The sequence below is a fragment of the Ptychodera flava genome, chromosome 20, assembly GCF_041260155.1.
Source record: "Ptychodera flava strain L36383 chromosome 20, AS_Pfla_20210202, whole genome shotgun sequence".
NCBI classification, from domain to species: domain Eukaryota; kingdom Metazoa; phylum Hemichordata; class Enteropneusta; family Ptychoderidae; genus Ptychodera; species Ptychodera flava.
The window spans coordinates 19,168,844-19,181,500 of NC_091947.1; the positions used below are offsets into that span (position 1 = coordinate 19,168,844).

At 40.1% G+C, this 12,657-nt stretch overlaps 1 protein-coding gene across 1 annotated transcript; it reads left to right on the plus strand.

The window, feature by feature from the left end:
• Positions 1 to 442: 442 nt before the first annotated feature.
• Positions 443 to 12,032, plus strand: LOC139120233 (dual specificity protein phosphatase 1-like). Its single transcript, XM_070684454.1, is given in 4 exon segments — positions 443 to 1,048; positions 8,762 to 9,046; positions 9,049 to 9,117; positions 9,572 to 12,032. Coding segments are annotated over 4 exon segments (1,170 nt in total). The 5' UTR covers positions 443 to 648; the 3' UTR covers positions 9,988 to 12,032.
• Positions 12,033 to 12,657: the final 625 nt, after the last annotated feature.

Here is a 12,657-nt window from a genome sequence, read left to right on the forward strand (position 1 = left end):
TTGGGGCAAGGCGCGAGCCGCACGACAGAAGCCCATCCCCACCAACCAAGGGCTACAATTATTGCAGCTAATGCGTTGACAGCATTTTGTGAATGAATCGGATGACGAATAATTTAAATATGAATAACGTTGTGAGTAGCCTCCTTTGTGACGTCATGCGTGTATAAGAAGTAAGCCGTACGGCAGTTATTATGAGAAATCAATACGCCAGAACGATTATGTGGCCAGTGCTGCATAAGTCGTCGAAAAAAATACCTTTGTACTATTTTTTGTGATGTTGTTATAAAATTAGTGATGAATACCAGTAATTAGAGTGAGAAAAAGCGAGGAAACTAGCATATGTCTCTTCTCAGAAGAACTATTTTATGTCAGTGAGGAATGTCATTACTTCCGATGATGCGTGGGAAGGCTGAAAATGAATATTTATAGGCGCAGCAGATAAGCCCATTCATACTGTTTCATTCATTCACAACTCGCGGTGTCAGGCGGGAACCTTTGTTCGATGATTTGACGAGTAACGGGATCGCGTGAATCGAGAACGGAGTACTTATTGGCTTAGTCACTAGTTGAAAAAGCGAAATATTTTTAGCATCTTACTACCTCGACTGTCGGAGTTAAAAACAAAAAAAGTGCAGCGACCACTGCATTATGAGGCAGGTATTCACCGATATGAGTAACGACACAAAAACTGTTTATCCTCTAACAAACGTTTCGCTCGCCAGTGCTCTACAGCAAAATATCGACACAGTTTTACTACTTGATTGCCGATCGTTTCTCGTTTACAACGCGCATCACATCGACAGCGCACAGAATGTCCTCTGCCCTACAATACTGAAACGCCGAGCCAAGGGAACGGTCGCTCTGGAAAATATTGTACCTTGTAAGGACAGTCGCCAAAAACTCATCAACGGAGATTATTCGATGGTAGTTGCGTACGACCACGATACGAACGACTGGGATCAGCTTGGCAGCGACTGCAATTTAAAATTAATTTTAACTAGTCTTCTCCACGAAGAATCGCTCTCGACCGACCTTTATTACCTCCAAGGTAAGTCTAGGGTAAATATGTTTTTTAAATATTTGACTGACCACGCAAATACACTCAGGGCCTTTCCCAAGATGATGTGCTCACTACATACATTTGTTATAGTTTCAGGAAGTATGCGAGATTAATCGTCAACTCGGAATTAGGTCGCATTGCTATCATAATAGTCGAGGCTGTTCATCAGCCCACCAGCATTTTTTTCTTGGATTTTAAAAGTGTGTCATTCTCGATTCTGCGGATGTTGCCACTACACTAAAGTGTTTCACTTCCCCGCGGAAGCTCATGAACCGACGGAAAGTAGATGTCTAGCGGACTTGGTATTGAGTACTACACGCGATGTCTTGTCTCCCGTAAAACAATGGTGTAGACTCTCCCGCGTTTTATGAAAATATGACACATGAACAGAGAGAGAGAGAGCGCGCGTACGACGCAGTCTGATTTGTATTCAAATTGGGGCGTATCACCATACCACCACCATGATGTGTACCCATAACAACCGTTCTCAGAGTGCGGGGCTAGGCTGTAACCGGCCAAGCGTTGATGCACGCAAGAATCTTTAATTGGTTTCATGTACACATTTGAACCAAAACTATTCATTCCGCACCAAGTGCCAATTAGAGAAAGCGCCACTGAAAGAAAAATATGGAAACATGGTGTGACGGAATCTCGTATTATGTCGTCCAATCATCGTTTGCGATTTTTCGTCGCTGACGGACACGTGTCTAATATGTTATATTTACTGCGCGGAGACTAGCAATTTCACTCTTTGATGTGTATAAAATATCAAGAAGACAATAACATTTAATATATATTTTTTTGTCTTTGTGTATTCTAAAATGGCGTGTGTTTTTTTGTGATAGTGAAAACGTCCGCAAAAACGTTTAATTTACGTTGTGCTTCTTCCATATTGCACATATTGTGGAAAACTCAGTGATTAGGCCACTCCCCTGTGTCAGGCATTTTCTATTTGAACAGTGGCTCGTTACTGTTTGTAGGTCTAAATGCGTCCACCACGTGACAATAACATTTGATTCCATAGACGAGAGAGTATTATTTTTTACCTTCTGACAAGTCCAATATTTGATATCAACATGCAAGCAAGTAAGTCGCTATGTCAGTTTCCCAAGTCTCACTGACATGTATATTTCAAACAAATAGTTTTCTCAGCTTTTTTTTTTGGGGGGGGGGGGGGCAAAAAAACTCCAAAAATAAAATGAACATTCTTGTATTTATACTTTGAAAATAGGATTAAATGACTTGGCATTGAAATGGATCAAATAAAGAGTAAAGATAGTTCAAGTTTATCAAACGGAGAATAATTGTACCGTCAGATTAACTATATCAAGCATTTCAACAAAAAAATTCACAAGCAAACTGGACATTATATCAATTTTAACTAATTTGCATATTTCACAGTCGAGTTGGGCTTTCCATCGTCTACACATCAGTACTTATCGAAAGTTGTCGCTGACAATGGGTGACAAAAAAACCTGTGTCGTATATCGAAGATGAATTGACTCCCTGCCTGCTGATACGTGTTAATCTCCGTCCATTCACACTACACTCAACGGCTATCGGAAGTCTGTTGTTCCGGTGTTAATTTTTATATCAAAATTCTCAACTAATGCCCCATGGTTTAAACAAAGCACGTGGCGTGTTTTATTTCCGTTCATATGCCGTGGCTTCCTTTTTGCTTGTTTTTTTATGTGAGATCATGCCATTTTTGTTGTAATTCATTAAATTGATCAGAATACACGGGGGGGGGGGAACCAATGCAATTATCGGTAGTTTGTAACATAATATTGTGCACATCAGTTTTAATCAGTGTGACGATGCGGCTTTTTCCTTTTCATAATTTTGTTATTTCAGTAGATCGTCGGTATTTGCAACTGTATGTAAATTACCCGATAACACAGAAGCAGTCTGAGTTAGGGGCGGTAAAATTCATCGCAACATTGTCACTTTTAGAAATGGACGAGTGAAATAAACGTTATACTGAAATAAACAAAACCTCGTCTCGTTCATAATCACTGCTTTTTTATCGCTAATTACTTTTCCATTTTAACAAGCGTACGTTTGGTCGCGCAACGCTTTTCATAATTTCCACCATGAAAGCTGGTTCACTTCCTCGAGTCGTTTAAGGCACAAAATGACATGAACGGTTTTACAACCGAGACATGATCCACGCCTAGACATTTCCAGCGAGTCGCCGTTTCCTGTGTTCGTCAGCCGATTGCAAGGAACACGGTGTATTTTCCACAGCCGCTTCCATAATCCCGCTCGTGCAACTGGTGAGTGAACGAACAAACACGCGGCGCGGGGCCCATACCCGCATAGTTCAGAAATGCTGGCACAAGAGTGTCGCCGCATAAGTTGCTTGTATTTCCGGGTATACATTGTGAGGGTTTCAAGTATATCCCATAGTCGATCGCCAATTTTTAACATTTCTGATGGTTGTGTTCTTGCACGTTGCCTGTTTGCGGCCAAGAACGATAATTGCAATCACTGGTAATTATCCAAATTATTACCTTGTATTATACAAAGCGAACGACATTCAAACACTCTGTTACTACTTTTCTCTATCTCTAACACTGAAGTCTTAACTCTTTATATTATCACCGTATGGAAGAGCGCCCTTGTACAGTCTCAACATTTGGTACGAGTAATAATTTGAACTTGGCATATCTATTCATATATATATCGATCACCCTATCAATCAATCAATATACACACACAGACACACTCACAGATACACATACATACATACATACGTACATACATATATATAATATATATATATATATATATATATATATATATATATATATATATATATATATCTCGAAGTATACAGATGTCCTCGAGGGAAATTACAGTGCTCAATGCAAAAAGCAGAGCGTTATAAATATATATATATATATATATATATATATATATATATATATATATATATATATATATATATATGTGTGTGTCTGTGTGTCTGTGTCTGTGTGTGTCAGTGTGTGCCTGTTTGTGTGATGCAAATTACTTCAAGTACAAAGTAATAATATGTTATTTAAGTTTCACATATGTATTATGGATTATTTGGTAAAAAATATAATCGATTTAGGAATACGGTTTAATAACTGGTACAACTGACCACAATGCCGACCATACAATTTTATGAACACTGAAACTCAAATTTAATAGCGTATACTGTTCAGTCTGCGTCACGTGATCCGCCCACGCGGCATCTCGATGAAATCTCATATGCTACATGACTATTATTCCTGTGGATAGGGTTTGAGAAGGACTTCGGTCAAGGTTGACTTTGAAGCCTTTAAGTGGTTGTTTAAACCATGTTTTGCCTTCTTAGCTTCCGTAACAGTTTTCCCGAACGGTTCAAGATTATTTTGTTTTAGTCGTCAACTTGATTAATATTTCTATCCACTGTTTTTACACATCCGTCGATTTCTATCGGAATTCAGGGAGGGGAAGGGATATTGTGTGTATCAAATGTACTGTCAATTTATTCGAAGTGATCAAACAACACCGTAATACGAGTATACGTAGGTCGTATTTGAATCAGCCCCTTTACGTGTATACGTACTCGAGCTCTGAACACCGTGTCGGCGGATATGACATGGTATGACTCTGTTTGCAATAACCGGTCACGGTCAAGATCCGATGCTGCTGCGTGCTCAGGGTGAAGGAAAATGATATTTGTTTTTTTCATATTTTTTTTCGATTTTCCTGCGGGAACGTGAGGTCGCGAGGTTATAATCAGTCTCCATCTCCTCAATCACCGGGAAATGATTAGAAGGGAGAAAAGCGAAGAAATAATGCCGACGCCAGGGGGCATTCCCAACGGATCAGAGCAAAGTGAACTTGTCACTTCGTACACAGATATATATGTCCAAAACAAAAACTGTAAAGAAAGTTTCAGAGATATTGGTGACTTAAACAAACGCAAAACTATCTTGCTATCATACAACACACACAAATAATATATATATATATATATATATATATATATATATATATATATATATATATATATATATATATACATGCCCTTGGTCAAATCAGGATGCAAATTATTTCTTTTAACAAAAGGACTGAATGGTTGTTAGATTATTCCATAATGAGGTGGCTTTAGTGTCATTACTACCCCGGAAGGAGAGAAATATGTCATGTAATGACGAATTTGTTTGAATGAGTGTGTAGCGCTGAGAAATTCGTGGCGCTTCTCATTAATGGTGGTTAGACGTCTCCTCCGCGACGACGCACAAATATTTGCTGGTTGTCGTGGCAAGTCCCGTGGAAGGAGTATCCCTCGATTTATTTTAAATTATTAACTCCGTAACCTTTTGGCAAATTGACCGCTTTCTACTACTCAGCGTAGAAACATATTTCCTGTGTTTGTTTTCGGTATTGGAATAGCTCCGGTTGGTGTTATTCGTAATTGGTTAGATTCGAAGTGTTGTCAGCTGCGCCACTGATACCTTACAATAAAACTAGCGCAGACGAACTCTTCTGTGTCTGTGAGGATGACTGTTCACGTGAAAACAAAAGAAAAAAAAATATATGTCGATTTTGCTGAAATATAGAAGTAAGGGCACATAAATTACTGAACGAGCCGACATCGGAACAGAAGGGTTTTACGCATAAATCATTAGCGATTTGAAAAAAAAGAGACCTATAGAAATTTCTTCCGGTCTCGAAGGCAGAGAGGTATTCCAAATGGTCCGTTAATTGCCAATTAAAACTGCAGTAGATCGCGAGCCGTGTACGTTTCCATGCCGTCTGTGCGTGCGTGTGTGTCGATATACAATTTGCACTGTTTGATGTATAGTTCCGCAGTGCAGCGTTGAATCCTATTGTGTTTGCGCGAGCCACATTGTCACGATAGATCTTTCATCCTGTCCCATTACGACTTTTGGTACTCAATTTTTCTCAATTTGCTCACAACTCTGCCTTTCTCTCTTTAATTCCTTCCTTCAATTTCTCCCTTACCCCTCTCCCCTCCCCCATTTTAAAATTTAATAACAGGTCGATCTATCTGCCTCGCCCGTTCTATTGCACTTCGCAGCTAACTCATACAGAACGATGGGTATTTATTCATTTTAGACAACGGAAAACGATAATCGATCGGCTCACGCCTAGAAAAACATCACCAGTTATCATACGTTGAGTTTAGATGTTTTCCTACAATTTGTCTTCGATTCAGGGCAGTCTGTGCCCACTTATACCACAATAGCGATCTACATCTTGCCACGTTACGCTGTGCGCGGGGCACAGCCTCACGTGACCAACAATACTTGAGTCAGTGCAGTGTGGCGTGGCAGAGACACGCTGTGCGTAGCGATAGAGCAGTGCTACCATGTGTGACACAGGTGAAAATCCCTAATAAGGGCGGGTTCATTTTGGTGGAAATTACCCCCATTCGTCACCGTGTGGCTGTAGGCGCATTTTTAATGCGCCCATGACTTGGCTATTAGTCACGAATTGCAACATATGTGGTACACCGTCGCATTATTAGGCACTTGCCAAGAGATGAACATGTGGATTGACTCCTCTCTCCCGACCCCCCCCCCTCTCTCTCTCTCTCTCTCTCTCTCTCTCTCTCTCTCTCTCTCTCTCTCTCTCTCTCTCTCTCCCCGCGCGAATGGGTTTTCTGGCATCATAAATAAATTCGTACTACCATAGCTGTTTTCTCGGTACATGGGAACGATGGTCGCAAACGTAATAAATCATATTGCATGCATGTAAAAATGTCAAACCCATCTGATGGGGTTAAATTTTCTGTTGTGATATGCCTGTGAACAAACCCAACAACTAAAATACAGAATAGGGGTACACGCAGTTTTAATTTTAGCGTCATGTAGGCCTACTTAATGTATGACATCATAATTTGCTTTAATCATAACATGATTGTGACTCAATGGTGGTCGACGATGTTCGTTGTTCTGAAAATTACCACTTTACGCGTCTGGGGTTTTCGGTACTATACATCTGTCCCTATGATGATCTATTGAATAGTGAGCATGTTTATATGGTTTAAGTGATCTTCAAAGGGCACCCTACCGTATTTGTACTCTCTCTCTCTCTCTCTCTCTCTCTCTCTCTCTCTCTCTCTCTCTGGCAGCTTTGATCACTACTAGAAATTGATATTTTTATTCGTCTAAACAAACGGGTGATATCCAGAACACAAGCGGGAAAGAGCCATTTGTTTCAATTTTATTTCGTTATTTATCGTGGCAGTTTGTTTTATGGCAGAAATCGTTAATCCTGTCGAGGAAAGGGAAGGTTGTTAACTGTTTTTTTTGTACTTATCGATTTCCGTCACAGCTACCAATAAAAACACACATTACTGCTCCCCGCCAAGGTCGGCATTGTCTAAAGTCGACCATCCGTCGAATTTCGTCAGTCGGAACGAAATCAATATGTTCTGAGAGCGTCATTAAAGTTTTATAATAATGTACCATGAGATCCCCATTCGAAGTCTAAAATCGAAAATGAAGAGTTTGTAATTATCGATGACTGCATCTTATCCTAAATTCACTCTTGTCAGCCCACTTGATATTGTAGTCAAAATTCGCAGGTTTTTCTAGCGTCTCTGTGTTCTCCACACACTCTGTGTCCGGTTCAGCTGGGTCTCATGCTTGCCCTGCACGAAGGTGCATAGATTCGAAATGGCCCATTGGAAAGAAGACAAGCACTTTGTTTAAACCGACGACGTATTATATTAATTCGTGGCGTGATGTCATAGCCATAAGAACTAGTATATGAGTACAGCTAAATCAAACAGACACACTAATTAAACCATGTAGGTAAAAAAAAGAAGACGATTTGTCCAGAAATCCACTGTAAAAGGAAGTTCCACGATGGGGAATAAAGATACAATCGAACCAGGTTTTGTATATAAAAGAGATGATTTCTTGAAATTGAATGAGGAAAAGGGTTTAAAAGATTTATCATCCTATGTTAAAAACAACAGTTGGAACTCCCCCTACTCCCATAAAAAGGGATTATCCCCGCGGTACTTCGCATCCTGTTTGTGATTGTACCAATTACTATACGTGACAGCTTGGCAGCGATCCAAATTCTAAGATACAGTCATTCGTCACGCAACTAGTGTCATCACCGAAATTATAGCTGGCTGACTCTTTTGTCATTTCCGGCTCAACTCGATCCTCGGTCGTGACAAATTCCGCTAGACACCAAAATCCAGCAAATCACGCGTTGTGGTGACGTAATAAACAAGTTCTTAAAGAGCACGAAAGGACCAGCCCAAGGCTGTTGAAGATGCGTGTGTTTGTTTTCGGGCTTCGATTAAGCCACTCCCGGCTACCCAACTTACAAATAAGGTGTATCGGAATTTCGCTGACGTGCTGCATGATCGATAGTGGCAGAAAGTAAACTTAAGGATGTTGAAATATTATTTTGAAAGAAAGGAAGTGATTTTATTGACCATATTCGTGCGCGTCATCGACAGTTTTTGTAGACGTCAGATATAGACACGCTATGTTTTGTCTTCAGCGGAGACGCAAACCCTAAGCCCCTGCTTCAATAAATTCCATATAAGTAACTGAAGTGGTTTCAAGGTCATTGAGTACAATGCCGTTGTTGTTGTTGTTTTGCAATTCTGTTGTCATTGTAGCAGTAGGTTTTTTGCCATTTTCGATTTTGTATGTTTTCGCGTCAATTAACGTCATCGTGACTCTCTTCCAGGCGGCTTTGAATCATTTTCGATCGAGTATCCGACTCTCTGCGCATCTCAGGAACACAAAGTCCCCCAGTTCTTCATCCAGTCGCCGCCAACATCGGCGCTGACGGCGGACTGTTACAGCGCCCCCGTCTGCGATCAGGGACAGCCGGTGGAGATCCTGCCTTTCCTGTACCTAGGAAGCTCGTACCACTCCTCGCGAAAGGATATGTTGGATGCGCTGGGGATAACGGCCCTGTTGAACGTCTCGACCCACTGTCCGAACTATTTTCCCGAAGACTACATCTACAATGTATACCAGTTGACGACAACAACAACGCAAATATCAGCGTTTGGTTCCTGGACGCCATCGAATTTATAGGTAGGTGTACATCACCAGGTTCTTTAAAGCTGTGGTTCATAGCAACAAAGGGAATTTAAAAATTTTAATCGTAGTGTATGTAAGTCATCCCCGAACTACATTCCCTGATCAATATTTCACTTTCAAAGACGATGACGTCACATTTACAACAATATGTGTGTTACAAGCTGCTTCTCATATTTGTCGTTAAAAGTTCTCATTGGTCCAAATTTAATAGAATGCATACTCAAGGGAAATATATTCCCTTCGAGATTAGAAATTTCAATTAGAAACAGACCAAATTTTTTCGGTGATGTTGGATACTGCAGCGTAATTTTTGTGTATTTTTTTTTGCATGTACACAGTACTGTATATGCGAATTAACTTACTCGCAAGGTAACTATTAGACTGTTTCTAACAAAAACCATATCGTGAACGTACTGTACCCACTTAACCGGAAAATTTCTCGTTTCAGATTCGATGAAAGTCCGCGATGGACGCGTGCTGGTCCACTGTCATGCCGGAGTCAGCCGGTCCGCTACAATATGCCTTGCCTATCTCATGAGGGCGCTTCACTACCGCCTCGACGAAGCCTTCGAGTTTGTCAAAAGTCGCAGAAGCCTGATTTCGCCAAATTTCAATTTCATGAACCAGCTGCTAAAATTCGAATCGGAGGTACTGTCGCCGAGAACACCGAACGCCATGCTGAGTGCTCCCATGGAGAAGTTCCCCCGCTCGCCGCATAAACTCGCGTCGCCGTCGGCCATCGGTCCTATGCGCAGACACTCCGTCGCCGGTTCAAGCAGCACCTCGGGCCCGGGTCTAGGTCTCGTGCCCGCCAAGAAATCCAGACGAAAGTCGACCGAGAACAAGGAGAATTTGTCGACATGACGCCCAAGCGTTCGGATGGTATTCACCTGACAGAGATTCTCATCACTTATGAATACGTTCGAGGGCATTTGACCTTTGACCGTGTTCGATGGTTTAGCAACGTTTAAACGTCGCCACGAAGACAACACCAACACTTACGGTTTGCCATAAAGAACCGGGGACGTCCGTCAAGATCAGGAAAAGTGTGTTCTGGTACACAGCCGTGTGGTTGACTTGACCATTATTATAAGGCTTCACAGAGCATCTTGCGACACAACTGTTTGAGATTTTAAACCGAGTGTACAGTTGTTAAGTTGTACACATGTATTTATCTATTTATTTCTTTATTTATTTATATATTTATAATTTATTTTACTGAAAAAAATCCTTGTAAATTAATATTTAACTTGACACCTGAAATGACTCAGTAATACCGAGTAAACTTGTACGTCTGTTCAGAGTACTGTCAAATTGTTTTTGGAATTGGAATTTTTGAAGGTGATGGTAAGATATGAAATTTCCGCAAAAAATGCATATAGCAAGGAGTTACGTCTGTCATGTCAGAAGCATCCATATATATGTGACGATCCCAACTTGAAATATTTTGAAAACTTGGTCATCGAACCAAAAAGGGTCACAGTATTTAATATGCTTTAGAAAATTAAAACTTGGCGGCGCTGTGCCCCAACAGTTGCGGTACACCGAACTTACAACACCCATGACGTGCCTTCCGTCGTATTAGTGTGGGCTTACATACATATCCGGCCCGTCTTGCCGACGCAATAAGCATACAAATCGACGGATAATAATGAGCTTATTGTACTTTTGTATGGCCATAGTTTGAAATATGTCACATTTTATCAAGAACAGCGGACACCTTAAAAGTTCTGAAATATTATTTTTTGCGATGTACCGTAGAATACACACTGTTATATTTGGAAGTATGTGTATTTTCACAGGCTATCCACTCTTAGATTCTGTTTTATACAGTGATGTATTTATTGCATTTTCCACTTTAGATTTATCATTTTCCTTTACAGTTTATCTGTTCTTTTGTCTTGAAATCTGTGCGACATATCTTGGGACGGACAGTCCTGACGCAATTAGGTGCCTTAGCCCTACACCTCTTCAAAGTGTAAAATGCATTCAAAACTGAAAAAAAAATCTAATTTTACGTTTATTGGAAAGCTAGAGCTTTCTGAACATGAATTTTAGGTTTTTTAACATCTATGCAGGTGAAAATCGAAATTTTCACGTAAAAATGTTTCCAACCATTCTCCTGGCTTTCATTGATCAGAGTGTCATCGGTACGTGAAAGAATCCTTTTCAAAATGCGGATGTACATCTGCCAGATCGGCGTATTAAGGCTCCGAAGAACACCTTTACGTTTGCGTCAATATATCCTTGAGATACAAACGCACTATTTCTAAAAGTGAGTAACCTTATAGTAAAGTAAATCCAAATACTGTACGCATATATACCGCACATAAAGCATAGACTATGCATACACACATTTGTGCGGCTGTGCTTTTTGGTCACAATTTTCCCCGTTTTGTTCGAAAATAATATATCCGAGTACTTCATTTATTGTTCTGAAGTAATTTGGTCTCGTTTTGTGTCACGTTGTGGGGAAACAAAACTCATGGGCGTATGCCATCTACCACATGATACAGTTTACCCCCTCAACGTTAGACACACCGCTTTGAAGTGCCAATAATTCTCGCCAATAAGTGCCAATCAGTAAGTTACCAAATTTTTCAACTCATTATTCTTCAATATCGTTTTTTCATGTGTTTGTTGTTTCCTGACATTTTAAAGTTTACTTGCTTTACCAGTTTAATGATTATATCTTGATGTCAGAATTTGATTGTTTTCCCCTTCTCTAAGACAACCAAGGCCATGTCTGAAATCGATATCGTCACATCATCGCATTTTTTACCACTCAAAAGATTTTTCAGGTTTTTGTAATTTAGTATTCAGAGTTGTTGAACCATAGATTTGAATTTGTACGAAGTGGTTTTATCACAGCCTTCAATAAATCATTGCCATTCATTGTGTGTACAGGACTTCTGGCGATACTTGTGTCCGTTCCTTTCTACTTGTAGGCTAATCACACGCAAAAAAAAAAACCACACCCAGTGACGGTCGGTATTCCACGAGATTTGACCAGATCACAACACATATGCACGAGAATTAGCGAGTGCGTCTTTTGAGTAACTGGTAAAACCATGGAGGTAGAAGGAGAGACTCTCTTTCTACCTCCATGGTAAAACTGAGTGGTATACCTATTGTTGAGGTGGTTTATTGCTATTATTACGTCATAACAGTATATATTGAAATTCTGATGGGAAATTTCGATTTCAAAATGAGGATTTCTCCGGCTGTGAGCTCGCGCGTGTTCCAGCCGTGCTATATCGTTAATGTAGCACGGCTATTCTCACTCGAGACCAATTACATTATTGAATTTGCGCCATCAGTATACTGGTATGATTTAATAATGTATGTAGCTACGCATCTATGTATATATTTATAATACTATGTATGTATGTATGTATGTATGTATTCTCCTATGTATGTATGTATGTATGTATGTATGTATGTATGTATGTATTCTCCTATGTATGTACGTATGTATGTATTCGTTTGTTAGTTACGCGGTACAAGATCCACATTTCAATATACTCAATACGA